This window comes from Podarcis vaucheri (assembly GCF_965113315.1).
Source record: "Podarcis vaucheri genome assembly, chromosome: 8".
Taxonomy (NCBI): domain Eukaryota; kingdom Metazoa; phylum Chordata; class Lepidosauria; order Squamata; family Lacertidae; genus Podarcis; species Podarcis vaucheri.
Window position 1 is genome coordinate 28394339 of NC_138766.1, and position 24545 is coordinate 28418883.

Genomic DNA, 24545 nt, shown 5'->3' on the forward strand with positions numbered 1-24545 from the left:
TAAAAATGCATTTATTTGTGAAATAAAATACAAAAGGGCATTGAAATTAGGGAACATTCCTTGCAAAAATTTTATTTCTTTTTTAAAAGGAAAAATGCATACTGAAAGACTGAAGAATTTTCATGAGGCCTTTTAAAAAAAAGGGAATCATGGACTAATGCAGAAATGTGGTAAGCTGAATTTAAGATTGGAAAAGTGGAAAACCAGAATTGACAGATTCACCCATCCCTATAGGATACCTAATTATTTTCTGCTTTTGCAGAATGCCTTTCAGGTCTGTCCTGTCTGGGTCTCAAATAAATACTGTTTTATTTTCCAGGCCTATTTAGCTGGCTTCATCACTGATACTTTTTGTTGGATTTAAAAAAATGTTTTCAGCAAATACATTTATTTTGAAACGACACTGAAGATCTAGGCAATGAAAAGCAAGAACACTGCAAAACAATAAATCACTAATTAAGGGGAAAGGTAAAAAGGAAACTCACTAATTATATTCCTTAATATATTGTGGGTGGGCTTGTAGGCAGTCTAAATGAGAAGCTAGCTAACTATTGAGAGTGTTTGAAATTTTTAAGCTATGAAGCTAAATTGCAATCAGGAAAAAGAAGAAGAAAAAGAATCTATCGCTGATTGGAAGCTGGACAAAATTTCCAAGTAGCAGGCTGGTTGAATCAACTGATTTTTAAACCATTTCATTATGGATCATAAAACTGCCTTGAGCAGAGATTACAGAAAGGCATGGTAAATTACACAAGCCCACTGCTGAACTAATTATGTCCAAGTTACACCCCAGTAAATGTTTAATTTTCTGAAGCATGGTCAGCGTTTGCCGGTGTCCTAATTAAAAGAAAATGTTCCTAACGACCAAACTTCCTCTGCTTGTGGGGGTAATGCAATAAGTAATGACTGAGATCTTCTGTTTTAATACCTGCTGCAAATGCACTTTTAAAGCGCGCGGCCCAGATGACTCTCATGCAACGTTCGTCTGAAGCAGAGCCAATGTTGTTTTGTTTCTCCCCACTGAAATTAGTGTAATCCTGGAGAGTGGTTGGCATCACCTCTGTGGAGAACGGCTGACATACATTGAACCCACTCAAAATGATGAGCTAATTAACATTCTATGGTCTTTCCCAGCAACTGGAGACCTATTTTTAGACCATGGCAAACTACCCTAGGAAGCACCAGCTACACTTCCTTTTGTGCATGCTTCTGTCTTAATATTCTGATAAATAATTCAGCTCAGTTCATAAACATTCTTGTCTCCTTTCGATATTGCTCCTCTGTCAGACAGGAGACAGCAACATTTTGCTTATAGGGGGGGAAACCGTATCTGAGAAATGTTTTCAAGCTAGGCTCCTTCACCTCACCTGTTTAAACTCAGGGTACAACCACTCTGCTGCAAATTATAGTTGTGAATTACAGTGGTACCTCTGGTTATGAACTTAATTTGTTTTGGAGGTCCTTTCTTAACCTGAGGTACTACTTCTGGGTTAGCGGAGTCTGTAACCTGAAGTGTTTGTAACCTGAGGTGTTTGTAACCTGAGGTACCACTGTATAGGATGCAACTGGCATTTTGGCATATACGTGCAGGTGAGTTTGCAAGTGGGATTTTGTTGATTTTTTTTAAAAAACCCTTCTTAAAAAGATTTTTATTGCTTTAAAACTTGATCCCCCCAAATGTGTGTGTGTGTGTGTGTGTGTGTGTAGTTGTTTTGCCCCCAAAAGAACCAACATGTAGCTTATCTCTCCTCCATGCCTCCTCCTTTATTTTTCATCCATTAGGAAACAAATTACCGTAGTACTACTGGTTGTAGCTCCCTGTTGAGAGTACACTGTGGCAAACTCAGAGCCGTTCCACCTGGCTATAGCAGAGGGAGGGACAGGGCTGTAGGGCTCAGCTGAAATGCAGAAACCTTTGGTTCCTCCTCCTCCTTAAACTTTTCCAATTCCATCTGGTTGTTAAAAAAACCTCTGGAACTAAAAATGAGTGCTTGAGCTTGCTTTTTTCCTCCTCCTTCCCAACTGCTTTTCCTTTTGTGACATGTCTTTTAGATTGCAATCCTTTGTTTTTGGCTGAAAAGTATGGTAAAAAAACTTTATATAAATGAACAAAGTGTAAAGTGGCTCTGAACCACATGCCTACATATATTCAAAAGGTACAGACAAGCCAGAAGGAATCACAGCTGTCTTGGCCTCACACAGCAACCATGAAAATGGTTGTTGCTTGGCACCATTTTGCCTTTTCTAGTGCCAACAGATATCACAGCCGTATGCCTTATGTCACTTTGGAAAGGGAGAGTGAAGAGCAGACAAACATATATTTATTGAGCACAGGCATCTTTCAAGCAAAATTAATAATGCTCTTAATCATATAACACCCAAAAGCAAAAATGGATTCTGTCAAGCTTTCCGTATAGGGTTCAGTCCTAGCTGACTATTTCGTATTTAGTTCTTTAAATAAATTTATACATCAGTGTGGCTAACATATATCTGTACTAACTTCTGTTACCTCAGGTTTAATGTCTGAAACTGGCTTTAGTACAGTGGTACCTTGGGTTACATACACTTCAGGTTACATATGCTTTAGGTTACAGACTCTGCTAACCCAGAAATAGTACATTGGGTTAAGAACTTTGCTTCAGGATGAGAACAGAAATTGTGCTCCGGCGGTGCGGTGGCAGCGGGAGGCCCCATTAGCTAAAGTGGTGCTTCAGGTTAAGAACAGTTTCAGGTTAAGAACGGACCTCCGGAACGAATTAAGTACTTAACCTGAGGTACCACTGTAATTTGAACTGAACTTTATTATCACCTGAAGCTGTTCTGATTGTAACATGGCACATAATAGTGTGGTTTGGGGGTTTTCCACATTATATTTTAAACATATATAAATAAAAAAGGTTAGCAGAAAATAAAGTGCTTTAAGGTTGCTCACAAAGTTCCTGCTACAAGTGGACTGAAAGAAACTTATTTCCACTAATTCCCAACATTTACCAGGAACGGACGTTTTGCATGCCACAAGTTATAAAAAGTCAAAACATTCCTGACATTTCAAAGTGGGATTTTCTGGCATTTCCAGCCATTAATCACCAGTATCTTCCCCCTCCCCAAATGTTAAGATGTGCAAGAAAGCAAAGAAAGCAACCCTTTACTGAAACAAGCCATCTTCAGAAGTACACATGATTAGTATTTTCATGGTATTGGGGATGAGCTACTCAGGCATAGATCCCAGCAGGAACGCTTAGAAAGCATCAGAAAAGCAGGAACAGAAACTGCTTCTCAGAAAGACGCTAACAACCAACCTCCACAGCTTGCAGCAAGATCCTCCTTCCCCTTCTCTGACCTGCTGCAATTAATTCCATAGACCCAGGGCTGCTTGTTTATTAGGACCCCACACAGTGTTTGAGTAACATTACAGCCTTTAACTAGCTGCTTGTTTCATAATTCAGGGCCACCCTGCCCTGAGAAACTGAGGAGCGGGGCTTTGTCATTCTGGCTTAACGTGACACAAAAATTACAGTGCCTCAGACTCAGGCACGGCAGCTGCTGTGTGTGCCTGAATGAATAAACAGCACTCGTGTGAGGAGGAACAGAAAGCTTTACTTGGTCCTAAAGAGGATGAGGGAATACACTAAAGCAAGCATGAAAGTCACACAGGGTGAGCTTCTATCCAACTGCACAACAAGGCTCAACGAAAGACAGGTTGCTGGGGCAGGAATGCCCAAATTGTGTGTCAAGGGCCCACCAATGTGCTGTCAGAGGGGACAAAGTGTCCCTTCATAAATTAAGCAATTCTGTTGAAGGCATCTGGCTCTCCATGCTCCTCTTTAACAGAGGCCCAAGCAGATCTGTCCCCCTTTAATATATTGGTAAGAACATCATCCTGAAGGACAGATGAATAAGCCTCTGAGATGCCCCAAAGAAGTCCCCACTATGGCTGTTATTGGCATGGGGAAATCTCAGAGACACCGCCCTTGTTCAAAAAGTAAAGTCCCACCTTTGAGACACTGTCCAATAGAGAGAGAGAGGATGGGGAACAAAGTGAATCACACCTTCCATTTTAACTGAGAAAAAATTGTTTGGGAACCCTTGGTCTGGTTCAAACAACAGTAAAGAAACCATGGCTTACACTGGGAATAAAGAAGTGTGCTGGTATATGTTGTTCAAGTCACACAGCTATTTGCCAATCAAGCACAGAGCTGAACCCCATCGAAGTAGCCACGTCTCAAAAGATTTCAGAGCTCAGTCAACTTTGCAGAATGGAATAAGATTCCTGCATCGCATGGGGTTAGACTCAATGACCCTTGGGATCCTGTCCAACTCTACAATTACATGATTCTATATTTCTGGCTTACCACTGCATGCGAACCAGTGCTCATGGTTTGTTTCTCTCCAAAGAAATCATGGTTTATTCTTGTGGTTTGTTCACAACACAACCCAGTCTCTGGATGACCTCTCAGAGTGCTAAGCACATCCTTCTTCAACTTATCTCCCAGGAAGAACCAGTACCATGGTAGATTGATGCGCCCAGGGCCCATCTTGGCCAGGCAACCCAGAAAGATATCGTCAATAGTATCAAAAACCAAGCCAATAGGGATGTACTGCCTTTGTCCAGGTCCTGGGGACCAACCAGGGCAACTTCTGTCCCCAAAGCAAGTGAAATTGCTTGTTATCAGAGAGCTGGTTTCTTACTTAATGGATCAGAACTTCAAAAAAATAATAATTAAAATTCAATCACTCCTGTGTCAGTCTCTATTATTATTTTTTCCCTTTAAAGTTTCACAAAAAACAACAACATTGAGCACACATCCTAATAGGACTGTCAAGCTTTCTCTGCTTATTATCTGTCATTTCAATTAGATTTCTCTTCGGTCTGGAGCATCTTCATCACTGGGGAGTACTCCTGCCAGACCAGACAGCAAACATGATGGCAAACAACCAACCATCCATCAGATTTTTATTGAATAAATTGTGCCAAATAAACAAAGCCAAGGAGCTTTGCTAATGACAGTGCCGCCATTCAAGGGAATGTTTTGAATTAGAATTAATGCACCCATTTATTTAAAGATACAGTGTTTTGAAGGAGATGGAGATTTGTTTTGGTTTTTTATTTGGTAGGAGGTCTCTCAAAGTTCGCTTGGGTCCTGCTGAGCAGATCACTCCAGATGCCACTTACTGTGTGCACCTGTTCCCTATTTATGGATCACTGTGATCTAGATTGCATACACTGATTTCTCAAGGGTTGGTGGGAGCAAAATACTAGAGAAGGTCGGCTAGGTGCCATTTCCATCCCTCCCAATGCCGTTCTTTGAAAGGGTCATATTGATATGCAGCGTTTCACAAAGGTCACTCCAAGTTAATTCCATAAATTTATAGAGTACTTCCTAGCTGAAGCAAATGGAAGACAACCGAGTAAAGTCATCTGGAAATCACTGCCAATGCGCCACACACACAAAAAGGACCAGTAACTTATCAACCATTTCCTCTGGAAATCTCGAAGGACACATTCATTAAGTTTAATATCCTAACTGCATAGTTGCATTGACTGAAGTGAACTAAGGAACAAATCTATAAGTATTCAGATAATCAGCATTTGTTTAAAACAAGAGTCTACACAAGTTGTGTTCAACAGGCCAAGACCAGCCCGATACATTTAGGCACCTGAGGCGGAAACCAAAATGGCTCCCCTGTCCGCTTCCCCGTCAGGGAAGATGTAGCTTGGGAACAAGGGGGGAAGAAAGATCAACATTGGGAACTGAATGCCACATGCTTCTAATTATTTTAGGATCACTTTTACATAACTCTTCTTACTCCTTTTCAGAAAAGTATCTTCATGATCATATAGGATCATGATGCAATCCAGGAAAGTTTTCTCTGAGGCAGTCCCTAAATTGTGGAACTTCCTCTCCACAGAAGTGCACCTAGCACCTTCATTATACAGCTTCCACCAAATACTGAAGACATACTTCCTTACCTGGCCTTTGACAGTAAATGTATTTTAATGGGCCCTAACTCTTCTGTTTTGTTTAACCTATCCTGTGCTGCTTTTGTTTGGCATTGTTTTGCTTGCTTCAATTGCACGATGGTACCTAATCCTAAAGGGTGGATAAGACAGAAATGTGCAACTAAGCAAATACATAAACACTCATAAACATGCATAAAGAAGCACTCTTTGTATCAGGGCACTATCAGAGGGAGCTGAGTGGTTGAGTGGGAGAAGGGACTATTTTAAGACCAGACATGATTGTTCCTCAGAAACACTAATACCTACAGTCATTATGAAGGTATAATTGTTATCTTAATATACTTTGCTCTTTAATTTTGAATATATCCAATATGAAGCTTCTGAAGCTTGCTGTGCATTTTGCCACCCCTCCACTGAAATGTCTTTGACCCCCAGCTGAACCCCCAAATGCAACGACATTTGAGCTTATCGCCACACTACTCACCCTTTGTTTCAAGGACCTGGTGTACTTAACACAATTGGTATATCAAGACTGCCTGAATTTATGAGCCATGACTGTTGTGCTTGGCAAAGAACTAATGTTAACACAGCAGCATTTGCAATGCCAGGGCACTTTGCTGCTATACAGCAGAACGCAATCTGCAGGGGCAAAAGACTTTTATACAGTACTCGATTTGACAGAGGGTCAGGAAAGCTTTAATGGAAAATTAAAAGCACCATAGCTTGAAGGCATTTCAAAACGCAGACCAAATGTCTGAGCATGTAATGAAAACACTGCCTGCACCACATTACTGGAGTCCTGAAATACAAATGTTTGATTTACTAGGTCTGTTGACTATCTTAAGCAAGCACATTGTGTAAGGGACACAGGGAGGGGTGGAGAAGCTGTAATCAATTACCACATTTCATTGATAGGTTTCTGTGGTTCCAGGAAGTACTAAAAGACAACACCATTACATCACAGAGTATCAGCTAATAAGCCTGTGGCCCATCTAAACCTAAACCAATGGAAATTCTTTCCAATTCACGTATCTCAATATTATAGACTTTCTCCCCACTGCACAGCAGTATAAACACCACACAGCTACATTTAACTGAAAATCAGATTAACATTTTTACTGTCCCATTGAAGAAACCTAGTAGCGCTCATTTTCTGCATACCATCATGAAAACTATAACACTCTGAGGAGGTGGAGACTGTGACTAGAGGCCCTGCATTTAATCTTCCTCTGGGCCTGCCTTTTGCTGTGAGAATGAAGAAACCAGCAATCTTGTGCTTTTTATTAAATGTACATTTGCACATCTGCAACATTAGCTCTCTCCTAATGTATAAGCCCAAGAGAAGTGAAGGTACAGAACTGCAATGAAGCCACACTGTAATCTCCTGATCAACACAGTGTTCCTTCAGTGCTGTAATGCTAAACTGATGGTTTATATTTCCCTTCCTGAGGACAGAGTGACTGCCAGATCCCTGGACAAAATGCCTTACTCCAAGGCCCAGATTATTTACTGGCATCTGCTCTCTGCAGGCTTCTATTTATTTTTGGCTGCGTCTCCTGAAATGCTGTTAACAAAAGCTTACTGTTTGTGACAAAGTCAGACTACAGTCCAGTAATTGAGAAATGGTCACATTGGTTCTCTAATAATAGTTCAAAGACCAAACTGGGGTGAGGGGCAAGTGGGAAGCTGTAAAGCCCTTGGATATAGTCTTCTCATTTGGAGAACTCAAGTGTGTTAAACTAAATGATAGTCTATTAAAAGGACTATCATTCTTTTTAATGACCGTCTGTTTAAACATTTGCTGTCCAAGGTAGTACAGTCCCGCGTACAGAACTGTAACACATCACAGTTTCTATGTAGGAAATCCCAACTGTTTGAAAGTGACTCAAATTAAACTAACCACTTCAAATACAAGAATGCGTTCCAAAACTTCTCTCCAAATCAGTGCATTTTGACATGTTGTGTAATTTTATTTAGGGGGAAATTTCAAACACTTCTAAAAATTCAAGGAGCAAATATTTGAACTGGTCAGCTGAAGATAGTGCTGCATTTGCAGTGCAGAATACCTAGTGTTACGAATTTCAGATACAAGATGTCTTAGGATGTAGCACCCTGCTTGTGGTTAACGCTTAGCTGGAATGAAATATTCAACGCAGCAATAGAGAAATTAAAATAATAATTTATTTGTCAGACAAATAAATGAGAGGCACAGTGGTATATGGTTACCAAGCTCTGGCCTGGGCTCCTGCCATTATGGCCAGCACTTATATTCCCTCAGCCCAGGCCCCTTGCTCCTCCTTTGGCTGCCTCTGTCCAATCAGCCTGGTTGAATTTCCTATTGGCTGATTGCTATAACCAATCCTAAAAGATACACCCATATCCTCCTGTCCTTATATGGAACACAAAGAGCTATATATTGTTACATCTATAAATGACAAATAAGTAGTAATATATCTTACATGTGTCTCAACAAGGAATCTTAATTACCAGCTCACCTCTTGCCCTCCTTGCCCTATTGCCTTCTAAAACAAATGGTTAATCTTAAATTTTTATCTTAAACATATGTCAAGGATCTTGAGTTTCACATCAACATTGAAAGATCTCCTTCATTTGAAGGTTTCTAAACAATGGCCTGACAACTAATATATCAGGACTGCTTGGATGGCGTCTCTTGTCTGGCAGGGGGCTAGACTCATCTGCCCCCCTGGTCTCCTACAGCAATATGACCCTATGAAATAAGAATTTAACATTTCTTTCTTTCTAGATCCTTTGCATAATTACATTTAAGCCAGTATATTTCATACATTATCATAGATAGCTTTTTAGAAGGATAAACTTCCTCAAAGTAAAAAGGAAGGAACAGTTTACAGCCTCAAAATAAAATAGGAACTAAAAAAGCCTCTTCCCCTGTTTACACTTCCCCCCTTCTCCAGCCAGTTGCTTTTCCCATTAGCTCTTCCCAACATTTATTGCCCTCTAACTTTCTCAGTTTAAGAAAGAAACAGCTTTAAAAAGACTTCCCAAAAATGCTTTCTTTCTGCCAGCTAGATGCTTCTCCATTTGGTCTTGGCCTTTTAACCTTAGAAAGAAGATCTGGCTCATTTTACTGGGAGGCACATTGGTATTATTTTACTATTTACCAACTATTAATTATGTTTATCTCTGCCTTTTTTATCTTCTGTAACATGTAGGGTCAGTGTCCGTTCTCAGCCTGTAATTTCAGCTTTTACGACTTTGAGAATTGTTTTCTGCTATAAATCAAGGGGCCCCTTGTCTAGGAGGAAAACATTGTCAAGGTTCTCTAAGCAGCTGGTCTTCTGCCTGGCATGAAACTTTTGAAAATCTTTAAGCTCTCTTTAATATACAAGCCCTGATCAAACATTAATAAAATGCAGGCTTATGCCTGATGCCTCATTGACACATTTTAATCCACATAATGAAATTTACTCTTTGATCAACCCACAAGTGTACATGCTTATGACCTTGTAAACCAAGCCAAGAGATTCACTGTTCTGTTTGCAGAAACTTTGATCATGACCAACTTGCCTTCTGTCTTTGCTTGTCAAATTAATGGAATCAAAATACACATTATTAGTGCATTCTACTTTAGCAGAAAGTCGTAACAACAATCCACATCATTACATCAAAATTTGGCTGTTCGCTGTCCTGCCTTTAATGCTATTGCTTGGTGCATGTGCATCAATACATTCTGTACCCCTTTGCTCCTTTTCAAAAAGTTCCAGATATTGATCAAAGCAGTTCACCAAAAGAATTGCTTAAGCAGAATTATAAATGTAGGAGAATTAATAAGAGGAAAAGGTTCCAGCTAAAGAAAAAGTGCAGCAGCATCTGATGAGCCAATATACAATCAAATTTCAGCACAAATTGGAAACCAGCAGAAATCCTGACTTGTTTGCTTAAAATACAGACGGGGTCTTGGAGTGGATAGGTCTATGTTTTTATATGCTTTAGAAATGCTCACTTGATTAAATGGAAAGGGGGCTGTGTGTTAAACAGTTACAGTCAACTGGACCAACTACTCAGCTACAAGATCTCAAATAAGCTTTGTAGTGCAAATATAGCACAAAGCCTTTCTTTCTTCATGGAGTTTTGAAGAACGGGCTTGTTAGTTTCCCAGTGAAACCATCCGTTTGTGAGACCATTCATTTTGAAAGACAGAAATGTTTCTTTTTCTTTTTAAAAAATGCTTTATTGATTTAAAAAATGAAACAAAACAGTCAACAAAAACAATCCCAAATCGATACATATTACAATTTTTTTTTTAGATTCGTACATAACTAATTCCAACATGACTTCCAATCACTCCGTTGTGGTTCCTAAATTACATTTTCGACTACATACTTTACTTTATCTCTCCTAAGTTGTTTTCAATTGGCATGTAATTACCAATAGATCTCTTTTCTTAACAAAATTAGAACTTTAAGTAGGTTTTCTTAAAAAAATATTGCTATACAACCAGTCTGAACTTTTTATTAAGAAAGCCAAAGTATTAAAATCTTACAATCAATCAATCAATCAATCAATCTGAAACCTGTTAACTTTTCTATTTTCTGTCTCCAGTTGAGTGAGCATTAGAAGCAACTAAGGCTGCTATGCACACTAAGCTTTGAGTAAACCCTACTGAACTCAGCAGGACTTACTTCCAATTAAATAGGAATATGAGAGAACTGCACGATCCTTTGAAAGCAATGGAATCAGTTAGTAATGTCTAATGCAAGTTTGATTTCTTTCAATAGGACTTAGCAACAGCTCACTTTTGCTGGAATGAGGTCTCTGTGTTTAAATGTCTTATTTCACAAATTTAAATATGGATTATACATTTGCAATGACATTATGTTCTGCAACTATAAAACCTACAAATTTTCCAAGCAGACCCATAGTAAATAGAATACACATCTGCTAAATGTTACTGAAATGACCTTTGTTCTGGGCCAGCTAAGCTTGAGTTGGAAGAGAGACTGGATCACTGAGATCTGCCAAAATCATCTACTTCCAGTATGTTCATATCACTGCTTGTTTCCCTTTCCCAATAAACTGTGTAAAGGTAAAGGGACCCCTGACCATTAGGTCCATTCGTGGCCGACTCTGGGGCTGCAGAGTTCATCTCACTTTATTGGCTGAGGGAGCCGGTGTACTGCTTCCGGGTCATGTGGCCAGCATGACTAAGCTGCTTCTGGTGAACCAGAGCAGCGCATGGAAACACTGTTTACCTTCCCTCCTGAGCGGTGCCTATTTATCTACTTGCATTTTGACGTGCTTTCGAACTGCTAGGTTGGCAGGAGCAGGGACCGAACAACGGGAGCTCACCCCATCATGGGGATTTGAACCACCAACCTTCTGATCGGCAAGTCCTAGGCTCTGTGGTTTAACCCACAGCGCCAGCCGCGTCCCTAATAAACTGTGTAGGCAGGTATAAATGTGAATGAATTTGCCTTTTGTATGCCATCCCCACAATCATAGAATTGTAGAGTATTGTAGAGTTAGAAGAGGCTCTGAGGACCATCTAGTCCAATCCCCTGCATGTAGGAATCTCAACTTGATCACACATGACAGATGGCCATTCAACATCTGCTTAAAAATCTCCAAGGAAGGAGAGTCCATAACCTCTCATGAGAGTCTGTTCTGCTGTCAGACAGCTCTTACTGTCAAAAAGCTATTTCTGGTGTTGAATTGGAATCTCTTTTCTTGTAACTTGAATCCACTGGTTCTGGTCCTAGCGTCTGGAGCAGGAGAAAACAAGCTTGCCCCATCCTCCAGGTTACAGCCTTTGGATATCTGAAGATGGCTCTCTTCTCAGTCTCCTCTTTACCAGGCTAAACACACACAATTCCCTTAACCGTTTCTCATTAGGCTTGGACCACTACTTCAATTGCCCTAACTTTTCACAGCATGATCACATTTCACAGCTAGGGAAACCTGGGTTAAGAAAGGTTAGTCACACCCGTCTTGAATTTCTTCAGCCATCAATCAGCTCAGCACTTCTGGGAATAAAGGAGCTGTGAGCTCATCCAAGGTAATAAGAGATCATCAACAGTGTATGATATACAAACTAGTCTCATATTTCAGATATCTTAGAAAATATGTCCTGTTACTTTTGGTCAACATTATCAAGGTACTCTCACTGTCCTCAGCCAGAAGACCTATAAAGACATGACCTACACTGCTAAGGGAGAACTGGAACTTTTGTATGGCACACCGTAACAGGATTTCTTGTGTCACATACACAAGGTTATTTCTCTTTAGAATAGATTACTTGCAAACCAAAAAAAGGCGACAGCTGTAAGTAACTTAGGAACATAGGAAGCTACTTTTCGGATGTAAGGAATTGTTATCAAACAAAACTGAGCACTTCACCAAACTATAATTTCCAGTAGTGTGTGTGTGTGTGTGTGTGTGTGTGTGTGTAGCATAGATATGTCCAAAGAGAAGGGGAAGGCAACAAGGAGAGAGAACATCAAAACAACTAGAGAAAAAACACAAGTCTTTTATGAATGTACTGGAATAGCACAGTGATATTTTAGTTTTCAAAGGCAGGGCTCTGAATGCTCCATTTGGGAAATCCCCAATTCCCATTAGAAAAAAAGGATTTTAGATCTGAAAACTGCTTGAAAAAGAGCCTTGGGATCTCAGAGCCACAGCTAGCTATTCAGCTTCCTCCTGAGCCCAGTGTTCACCCAGGAGGCCGGTGCATCTTGCAGCTGAACCTCTACCTTGGAGCCCAAACTGTCTTTGTGTTTCTAAACAGAAACTTCTACTGATTCACCGGTAAATATCTTCTCTGTGCACAGTCCCAACTGCTAGCACTTGAAGTTTAAGTATTATATCACAACCCCCAGCCTCTGAGTTAGAAAATTTCCCAGGCCAAAATCTGACATGCCTTTGTCAAAAACATAATGTTTACAGAGTAGAAAATTGCAACGAGTGCACAATAATCCAATGAAAATTTGATCAATTGAAATGATAAAAAGGAAGCAATGTTTTAAATTTGCAGTGCAGCAAGTTCAGAGAGACAAATGGCCACTACATGAAACCTCCCAGCTATCCCTGGATCCCATGTAACAAATACCCAGTGTTACCATTTCCGTTATCTTTATTTTTATATTTCCATTATCAAAACAGCACTTCCAGCAGTTTTTTGAATTATGCAAACAGTAAGAGTGTTTCCATGGAACACTGGCACAGGATGAGATAATAAGGATGGATGAGATAATAAGGAGGACATTTTACTAGTGAACTAGCCCTATTACTAGTGCTATTATTATTATTTCCCACCTTTTCTCTAAGGAGTTTAAGGTGGCATATGCAACTCTCCCCCTCTCCAAAAAGTGAGTTACAGTTTTTCTGTGATTATTTTGAGCAGCTTTATATATCTATAATCTTCTGGTCTACAGCCCATATGCATGTTCATTTCCAAATGGCCTCGGTGACGGGTTAAAGCAGTTAAGTAACTGGCCATTCAAATAAACAGGAGTGGAAGATTCACATAGACCAGGCAAAACCAGGAACCACAATTTGACTCTAGATCTGTGCAGGAACTCACAAGCAGCAAACAAATTTGAAAAACAAAACGCTGACAATTTTATTTAAGGTATTCATATTCCACCTCTTAATCACACTGATTAACAGGCAGCTAATGATATAAACATCTCAGTAAGACAGTTTAGCATGGCAGCTGTTAAAGCAGACATCAAATGAAAACGGGGGGGGGGCAGTAGCACTGTTATACCTGCTATCCTATGCACACACAGTTCTTGGGAATAAGCCCCATGGAACCCAGTCAAATGTATTTCATCACAAATAGGACAGATATGCGTGTTGCATTAGACACTGACAAAAGCTGCTTGCAGACACTTTATGGCTCTTCAGGAAACCTCTTTACAAAACGGCTACAGGAAAACTTTGACAAAAGATTCAAGTGAGATGATCTAGTGTGTCCTGTGGCATTAGGAATTTGTGTACCTTGCTCAGTTCCAAGTTCCTAATCTTGGTAACCGACAGGATATTCAGGATGGAAACAAGACATCCCTTTGAATCTACTGCTTCCTTTGGAAAGAGGCTGTAGCCACAGATATGTAGGAGTTATGACTAGGCTGCTAATTTATATTCTGTAACATACAGGGAAAGTCATCTTCGCGGTTTCAAAAGTTACTCCTTCTGCACCTAGTTTCTTGTAAAGAATATTGCTGGGGCTATGGAAAAAAAACAAGAACTAATACATATATTGGATTTCTAGATTTGTTCAGATATATTTTTTTCTGATAGCTATCATTATGATTTTGACAGGAGGCCTGGGGAGGGAGTTTCCCTAAAACCTTTTGGCACCACAAAGAAGCAGCCAATAATTAAAAACTAATAAATAATAAACAAAACAACAAATTTTGGAGTGGTGGGCACAGATAACCTTTGGGTGGGAGGCTATGGTCCATGGCTGAAGTTTAGCCGCTCCTGATTTAGAATGAAGATCAGGATTGGTTCATTTATCTCTGTCAATGGAGCTGCATGCTGAGCTTGTTCTTCCTGCTTTTTGCTATTTCTGACCAAGAGGCAAACTTCCTAAATGGGGACAGACTCTGCCTCTTTGCCTCTTCTGTACTCTCCCCTGGTGATTTGGGGGGGGGAGGGAGAGAAATCAATTCAGTTCACATCTAACAGCAAACCTACCTAATTTTCACTTCTCAAAACAATGCAAGAAACGGAAAACACAGCCATCTTTTGAAATTCACAGTTCTCTGGGTTTTGTAACGCAGTTCTCCAGCTGAAGAGTATTCATTAAAATGCATTATATTTGGGGAAACGGTTTGCAAAAAAATGTGTTTATATTAGGAGAAAATCACACTAAAATGTTGATGAATTTTGCTGGTGATTTTTTTTTAAAAAAAGGAAAATTGCAAATTGTTGCAGAAATGCGGAAAACTGAATTTAAGGTTGGAAAGATGAGAAACTGAGAGAACTGAAAGTGATGGATCTGTCCCTACCTCAGCACAGCCTGGCTTGATGAGGTAGATGCAACCAAGATGAGGTATGGAGATGAAATTAGCTCACGCTTCCTAAAGCAAACACTGCTATGGTTTGAAATTTGTATTGCTCTGAATTTTGCAACAATGTTCAACAGCAACGCATACAGAAATGTGCACATTGGTGAAAATAGCATACAAAACTGTATTATATTAAGAAAAATTAAATCCACATCAAAATGTGTACAAATGTTTGGGCAGGCATTTTTTTAGTGGGTTGAATCGAACATTGAGATTAGAAAACGGAGTGAAACCAAATCTGACAGATTAATTCATTGCTACCCAAGCTACCATCTGCTGAGCAGACATCCTGGCAGGAGAGTCTGCCTGCTAGCAGCTATGCCAAATCTAGGAATTATGTTTGGTAAAGTAACTCATCAAGCAAGATTAGGGCAAAAAGCAAAGTGAATTAGACATTTGTCAACTGTCCTTTGGTGGGTTTCTCCTCCTCCTCCTTTTTCGCCTAAGCCTTTGTAAGAGCATAAGAATAGTCTTCTTGAGATGGCTTATTCATCGGCTGTGACACTATCTGGGACCTACTCACAATAATTCATGTTCTGGTTTCATCTAGATTAGACTACTGCAACATGTTCTACACGGGACTGCTTTTCAAGGTGGTTTGAAAGCTTCAACTGCTGCAGGTTGTGGCAGCCCTGTTGCTCATGGAGGGCAACTGATTAGAACATACAACAACTATTTTGTACTGGCAGCAATGGCTACTATCACAATTCTGGTAAAGTAAAGGTAAAGGGACCCCTGACCATTAGGTCCAGTCATGGCTGACTCTGGGGTTGCGGTGCTCATCTCGCTTTATTGGCCGAGGGAGCCGACGTACAGCTTCCGGGTCATGTGGCCAGCATGACTAAGCCGCTTCTGGCGAACCAGAGCTGTTTACCTTCCCACCAGAGCGGTACCTATTTGTCTACTTGCATATTGACATTCTTTCGAACTGTTAGGTTGGCAGGAGCAGGGACCGAGCAACGGGAGCTCACCCCGTCACGGGGATTTGAATCGCCGACCTTCTGATTGGCAAGTCCTAGGCTCTGTAAAGCACCTTTAAAGTCCTTAAATCAGCCTCCCCCAAACTGGTGCGATGCGTATTTTGAGACTACAGCTCCCATCAAAACACTAGAACTCGTGGGTGTCTAATGAAGCTGAATGTTGGAAGATGCAGGAGAGATCAAAGAAAGTGCAGCTTCATTAAACTATGGAGTTCACTCCCACAGGAGGCAGTGATGGCCACCAACCTAGATGGCTTGAAAAAAGAATTAGACCAATTCATGGAGGAGGGCTATCAAAGGCTACTAGCCATGATGGTTATGCTCTGCCTCCACAGTTGGAGGCAGTGAAGAAGAAGAAGGAGGAGGAGGAGGAGGAGGAGGAGTCTGGATTTGATATCCCGCTTTATCACTACCCTAAGGAGTCTCAAAGCAGCTAACATTCTCCTTTCCCTTCCTCCCCCACAACAAACACTCTGTGAGGTGAGTGGGGCTGAGAGACTTCAGAGAAGTGTGACTAGCCCAAGGTCACCCAGCAGCTGCATGTGGAGGAGCGGGGACGCGAACCCAGTTCACCAGATTACCGCTCTTAACCACTACACCATACTGGCTCTCAGTGATGCTTCTTAATGCCAGTTTGCTGGAAGCCACAGGTGGGGAGGGTGTTCTTGCACTTAGGTCATGCTTGCAGGTTTCCCACAAGCATCTGGTTGGCTACTATGAGAACACAATGATGGATTAGATGGATCACTGGTGTGATCCAGCACACTCTTATGCTCTTTGTCCTTGCTGGCTAGGACTGGGGGGAGTCCTGAAGGGCACCAGTTGTGGAAAACTGCTCTAAATAGTTTGAGGCCAGGTTACCTTCAGGACCACCTATACCTACACAAACCTTCTCAAGACCTGGGACTGGACCAACATTGAGATCCACCAGAAGGGTTGGCACATGAGGCCAATGGTGCTGCCGGGTTTGTGGAGGGCTTCAGGCAAGATGCTCTCCAGGACACTCGCTGTACCATTTTCTTTCCCCCTTTACACTAGCCTGGTTGTTTGCTCCTCCATCCTCCCATTTATCATCCTAGTGGCAGGAAGGGAATAAAAGGGTCCCTTCTTTCCCTGTGTGAGGAGTGGGGGAGGAGAGAGAAGGCGAGAGAGACAAGGGACCTATCCGTTCCCTTCCTTGCTCACTGGCTGTTTGATAAGAATGGATCCCTTTTTTATTTCTCTTCCCCACCCCCCCACCACTGAAAGAAAAAGGGACCCATTCCCCTATCCCCTTCTTATCAAGCAGCAGAGATGGGAATGAAACGTCCCTTTCTCATTATTTTTCCTTATTTCTTTTAGAGGTGGTTGGGTGCACTGGAGCCAGCATGCATGACCACTTCAGATCGGAAAGCGACCTCTTCCATTCCCTGCTCAGACAGCTGCTTCTACCTGCCTATTCTCTCCTCCAACCCCATTTCTCTCTCTCTCTTCCCGCTCCCTCTCTTCCCCTTTACCAGGTAAGCAGAATCACAACTTCTCTTTTCACCTCTGTATAGATCAAGTGGGAGGCTACTAGAAGCAGGGCCCAAACAACTGCGCCTGCCGTCTTCAGTTCTCAGAGTATCTTTGGACCCACTCTGGGGAATTTAAGTTTTCTTTCTTTTTTTTCCAGGGGTGTGTGTGTTACTGTCTGGAGCTCTGCTCCAACCACAGCGGAGTGCCTTTGTTTTCCTCCTCCTGCAGCAGCAATGCCAAATCTCTAGAGACTCAGCAGATGGCAGAGATCAATTGTACAAACTGAACAAGCCTAAAAACCTTGACCTTGGCCCCAGATAGCACTGTACCCCCTGTGTTTATTCTATTCTGGCTAAAGGTCCATGAGGTTCGGCAGCTGTGGGGGAGAGGAGAGAAACGTACAGTTCTTTTCCCAACCTAACAAACGCATTCTTCAAAGAGAGGCTGTTTCTGGACAGATAACTCCTACTAGCACTATTGAAACCACTGCTTCCCACACCATCATTGATACTGTGTTCTGTTGCCCCTACCACCCCTGGTATGTTCATAGCTGCTATGAGTGGGAAAGGTGAAGGTCCAACTCAACTGAGCAGACATAGGTGAGGGGAGGAACTGAGCAAGCCTTTAAAGTCAATTATATAAAGCACACATTCATTTAAACACAATTACCCAACACTACCCATAAAGAAAAGAAAAGAAAAGAAAAGAAAGAAAAGTAAAGAAAAGAAAACAGTCTCTGATTCTCTCCCACCCACCCCCAGTGGATGACCCCACAACCCACTAGGTCCTCCCCCCCAGGTTCATCCTCTCCCCATTGTGCACTCTCCCCCCCCCCAGGCTCATCCTCTCCTGACTCTGCCAGCCAATGTCAGTTGCTCTACTAAAACTATTTGCTTTTCAGGGAGGGCTTCCTGCATTTTCCCCTGCCCCCTGCACACACAGACCAGGGTGGTAGCAGGGACACCTGTGGCAGCCCCCTCCCCATCTTCGAACTCAGTCAGAGCTCTACTCAGCAGACTGCTTATCATAATGTGAAAACCTCTATTTCAATTGCAGCAGGGGTTACTTTGTCGTCGTATTTTTCCTTCGCCGCATTTTAAAGCAGCCCAACAGCATTTGCAAAAGGCACAGCGACTTAATTCTCTACTACAACATGATTATTTTCAGAGCCCAACCACCTGCTTATTCTGGCCTATGCTTCCTAATTTTGCAAGATGATTTTTAGCTCGACCATCCATGAAATTACTGAACATGCTGCAACTGTGTGCAGATCTGTGCCACTGCGTATATGCTTTTGTGCTCTAAGGTTAAGGTCGTCATAGAGGTGGACCACAGCATTTTAACGAGGTAGGTGTTAAAAATGACAGGAGCATCTACCTGAAAAATGGAAAATTATTTCCACTTGCATAGATTTATACACTTCACCATTTCGCTAAGAACTACTGCTGTCCTTAGGTGATCCTGTTAGACGTTTTAAAAAACAAGAAAGGAGGAGAAAGAGAGAACCTTCCTTGTCTTCTAAGAAGAAAATATGACACATTAGCCATTAGGTAATGAGCAAAAAGGCATCTGCCCATGCTTAGATACACTCTTCACAATTAGTTCTTCCATTGGCTGAGCTTTGACTCAAGGGCTCCCATAGTCAGAAGATGCTTGCTTGTCAGATTTAAGGCTGATTTGACAGTTCTAACTCCCTGGTGCTCACTAATTTGGTCTTGACTCTCCTCGAACAGCATATTTTTATCTTTCTCAATCCTGTTCTTTCTTAAGAGTTTATGATGGCAGTAAGGATTAAGATTTTCCTCCTGAAAGCATTAGCCATAACCAAATGTTATTGTCTCCAATCACATGACTCTTGGGCATCAATGTTTGTACGGTATACTGCATGCCATTTGAGTGACAGTAAGCAAAAGCCTATAAGAGTCTACTCAGAAGAACGCTACATTGACTTCAGTGGCACTGACAGGTAAGTGAATGTAGAGCAAAAATGCATTCACAGCAACAATGCATGTTGAGGTTAAGAGATACAAATTTAGACTTGATGTTCATAAGCGTTCAAAGGAAGTGGAGAGGATCTAAATGTGAACAAAAAAACATGTCAAACAAAAAACCTCTCTGCTGAATGGGTTTGCCATGTGATTAAGGGACTGCCACTGAAGAAACACAAGGCTCAAAATATGGATTCTACCAATTAGTCCATGAGATTTCAGTTTCAATTTCTGTTGAGTGGAGATTGTAGCTTATAAAATAGAAATTGAAATGCTACAGTGTCAGGTGATTAAATATAAAAGATAATATAATTCCACAATTGCATTTTGTATCAGCACTGTAAATTAACTGCATTATTCTTGTTTGGTGGAATATTTCTTCCCCACCCCCATCCCTTTCAATTCAACTTGGTAAGCTCAATACATTAGATCTCTGGATAAATGCTATAATGCTTTGAGCATGGTGTAATATTGTTTCTGCAAGCTGCCTTGAGGGCTTTTATGGTGGAAAAGCAGTGTATGCATATTTAAACAGACAAGCAAATATCCCATACTTTATTGACATTGGCTTGGTTCCAAAGATGCCCTTCCACTAGCAGAAAGCCTCCTCCACTTACAAGAGTGATTTCTAACCAAGCAAAAGAGTGTTGCATTCTGGTTGTTTTTTTAATGTGTCTGTACTAGAGGAGGGGTAAGGGAGCTCACAAGCCTGGGGCTTGTTCAGGTAATGCTAAACCACAGTTTAGTGTTACATCCAAATGAAGCAAATCACCCATTTCCTGCAACAACATGTAAAACTGTATTAAGGATGATGGTTTACCATGTAGGGTAAAATATTATTAACAACTGCATGCTAATAATTGCAGAATCCTGCACTCTACTGATACTGAGGCTTTCTTTTTCAACTCGGGGCCTCCTGGAGATACGGATAAAAAAGCAGTACTAAATTATTACCAGAAACTTCTTATAATGAACCAATGCATCAACACACAGCTTTCACTTTAATTGAGGTCTCACTGATCTCAGCCATTTAAAAACAAAACAACATTAGCAAATTCATGGAAAATGTCTCTTTCAATGTATATCAGTTTCTGAGAAGTCAAAGGAAGCCTTCATGATTAGATACAGGGTACCATAGATGATTGAAGGCTGGAAACAAATAATTATGCCATATCTGTGAGCTTCCAGAGGCACCTGACCGGCCATAAGTGGATACACAGTGTTGGCCTGGGTGGACCTTTGGAGTGATCCAGCAGAGTTCTGCTGATGTCCTTATAGAGGGGTACAGATTTCAGTAAGAAAGCACTGCATTACTACTGCTTCTGTCTTGATACTGTGGTTACGCACTAGATGCAAGGCATTCTGTCTAGTTTCCCCAACAACACGACACAAGAAAACACATGCTGAATTAACATTTCATCTCTCTTTTTTCTGCATAACGTTGAAACACAGTCTGCAACAAATTCTGGCATATGGAAGAAGATACGTTTCTTAAGGTAGGCAGGATGCATTACAAAAGCAATACTTACTCAGTGCGTACAACGAAAGGATTATTCCAGCCAGGCAAAACCCTTCGAAAAACCTGAGTGTGCTGAACATCGTCACATTCACAGAGAGGGCCACAGATAGTCCAAATATCAAAATGAATAGAACAGAGAAGAGCAGCACTGGCCGACGACCAACCCTACAGAAATAAAAAGAGGAACAAGGCCAAATGTATTTCAAATTCCACACTCCATTTTTCAAATGAGAGTTCTGCACTGGATGCAACATTGCCCAACCCCCTACAACTTTGATTCTTAAATTTCTCTATGGAGATACTTAAGGAGGAATATCACACAGTAGGTCTGCAAGCAAGATGTGTTGCGTTTTGAAATAATATACCTATGTTCTTAGAACAGCAGGCTCCACTCAGGTGTTCTTAGGGAGGGGGATGCTACAACCAGGGTGCCCATCTCCAAATGCCACCTACTCCTCTTAGATAGCCTAATACCGTTCATGTTTCTTCATGGGTTAAAGGGTGAATAGAAAGGAGACGTGAAGTTCATTGTAGAATGGGCACCCAGAGAAGGGTCTCCAATAACAATATTGATGAGTGCTAAGGCTCATATGGGAGCAGCTGATCCTTGGTGCCAAGCTGACTACGGCTTTGCCAGCTCCTTGAATTGTCTCCATAAACAAATGGTAAGCCAGCTTCTTATAAGTCAGGGGCAGGGGGCCTGTGACAATCTATCAGTGTTTCCCAAACTTGGGTCTCCAGCCGTTTTTTTGGACTACAATTCCCATCATCCCCAACCACAGCTCTTGGTGGCTAGGGATGATGGGATTTGTAGTCCAAAAACAACTTGATACCCAAGTTTGGCAAACATGGATCTATATGTTGTTGGACTACAATTCCCACCAAACATGATCATTGGCTATGCAATGTACTGGCTGCGCTGGTGGGAGTTGAAGTCCAAGAACACAAAGAGCCTCATGTCCCCCACTCCGGTCATGGGCATCAGGATTTGCTTTCCAGTGGGGGGAGTGGGGGGGGACAAAGACCCACTGGCTGTGTCTGAAAGCTCTCTAGAGTTCTTTTTAAATTCCTTATATTTCAATCCTGACTGTAGACTCAGCAGTTTCATCAACATTTGGTTTTGATGGGTGGTTTGGGGGCGAGAATAAAAGCAAACCCTTTTTCATACATAAACATTTTGGTGTCCTTATTATCTAGCAAAATGCACAGCACCTACTTAAAATTGAATTTCTCGAAATCACTATTGCTTTGCATTGGTACCTTTCAAATGGCCAAAGATACACACTGGAGCTGTTCTTTTCAAGACATCTTGGAATAAAGATCCCTCACAACACACACAATTGTTCTAGTGCCATTCACTTCTTGCGCACCAGTTCTTAGTCCACAAAGCAAATAGACGAAGCTAAAAGGAAACACCCCTTGAAATCAAAAACCCTACACAGAAATCCTTCCAAGTACGTATATAATGTGTCTTATTCCTTAAGGAGCCTGCTGTGTGGATGACTATTTCCAACCAGCAAAGCAGAAGCAGGTGGAGATGCTATCTATGACTGCTGTGCCATAGATTGCAGCCATTATCCAGATGAGATCAAAGTCCTAACAGCTAATCCAGCCTCAAGTAGCGAACATGTTTAATAAAGCATAGTCTTGGTTTCTGCTGGTTGCCAAGCAACAGGAAGATGGTCTAGCAGGGGTCTAACAAGGGATTTCTTAGTTTGGTCTCTTTACATGTATGTAAGACCATTTGGAGAAATATTTTCCACAATAGCTTTTTTTTTGTTTTATTTGTTTGTTTGAAGACCAAGAAAGGTATTTTTTCTGACTGCAGCATAGATTCAGTGTTTTGCATCTCCTCCCACCCACTGCCTCACTCTTTTTGTTCTCCATGGAACTAGACCTGCTAGGAAGATTCTCAGCTGTATCAACAAGTTGCAAGAAAAACTATGCGCTCGCTTCCAATATGCAATGTATTTGGGAAGGCTTTTTTATTTAAATAAAGTTCAGGGCATTCAGTAGTGCCAGAGGTTGTTAGCCTTTCATTTTACTGATTATGAAACATGCCTGACTATGTAGGTCCATGTGCATCATCAGTTTCCATGTGCATCACTTGCAGAATCAGGTACTGGAGGCACATATCTGATGCACGCTGGTATGCTCATCAGAGAGTGGGAATTCTATATGGGACACACATCTCCATCTGCATACTTGCATAACTGGTCATGTAAAAATACTTTGTTTTGAAGCACAATTAAATTTGGATTGGGATGCAAGAAGGAAGAGCCCCTTTTGCAAAACACAAGAATTTCAAAAAATAAAAATGCGATTTTTATTAGTATTAGAAACAACCATTTTTTCTATTCAGATTTGTATATAATTTGTACGTCAGTGTTCTCTTCTCTTACATGATTGGACAGGAATAAATTTGTGTGTCTCTGGAGGAATTACATTTTTGTACTGGGGAAATACTGTGTATCATTTCAGATTAAGTCACACTTTTGTTTTCCTTGCTCTCTCTATCTTCTTCTCTTTTAAGAAAAATGTTGTTACATAGTGACCAGCCACCTCTGCAAGGCTACCGCAGTTTAATAAAATTGGGCTGCCAGCCAGCTTTAGTGCAAGTACATCAGGTTAAGCCACCCGTGTTATCTCAAGCACCTTCTTTAAAAATTTAAAATGACTTCATTTTCCACAACAACAATATCCATCAACGGCAAGTCAGTTGTGAAATGCGCTGTGTTTGTGACACACGCATTGAAGTGGAATGCCAAGGAAGAGGTAATAGCATTCAAGGGGGAGAAAAGCAGTTTCATAATGCTTTAGAGAGACATGTTTATCGCTTTTAATCTCCGTGTGAATTTGCACTTACCAGTCAGCTATACATCCTGTTATTAGGTAGCCAAAGATTAATCCTACAAGCAGGGAGAATTTTGCGATGTGGACTTTCCAGGCAGAATCACAAACAAGATCCCACTAGAAAAGAAGAAGAAAACAAGATGCATTTAAAATGTGCACTCATACACCTGAATAGAATTACTTATAGCATGGGTAGCTGGTGAGCTACCCACCAGAGGAGGGCAACAGACTCATCATCCCTGATGGCTGGACATGATGAAGCTTGGAGCCCCACAATATCTGGAGAGCAAGCTTTTAAAGCACCTTTCCAGAGTATTTTTCATATGTAGCTGTGAATACCAGATTATACACCAGGGCTTGGTCACCTGTAATCACCCATTCAGAAAAGCTAGGTTTACTTTAAGCCTTTAGAGTTCTGGAAAGTTTGCATGCACTCACTATCATAAGCTGTTCCAATAAAACGCCTTCTGCATTAGATATCAGTGACTACTTTTAATCTATCAGTTTAACAAAATGAATTCTGCCCTAACATTGAACTAATTCATGTGAACTAATTCATGATTTTCAAACCCAATTTAACTCCCCCGCCTCTCTTAAGCAGGGTGGATGTGATTTAAATTAAATCGATTTAAATCACATTTTAAATCATGATTTAAATCACTAGTCAGTAAGACTTGATTTAAATCTTTT

General features: G+C 41.1%; 1 protein-coding gene across 3 annotated transcripts in view; it reads right to left on the reverse strand.

Moving 5' to 3' along the window:
* The window catches only part of SLC22A23 (solute carrier family 22 member 23), a 110559-nt gene that overhangs the window by 61033 nt on the left and 24981 nt on the right, over positions 1 to 24545 (reverse strand). For all 3 annotated transcript variants that reach the window (XM_082234393.1, XM_082234391.1, XM_082234392.1), the window contains exons 2-3: positions 23869 to 23972; positions 21013 to 21167 (exon numbers count right to left, since the gene is read on the reverse strand). In XM_082234393.1, the coding sequence (XP_082090519.1) occupies positions 21013 to 21167; positions 23869 to 23972 (259 nt within the window). The remainder of the gene's footprint in view (positions 1 to 21012; positions 21168 to 23868; positions 23973 to 24545) is intronic.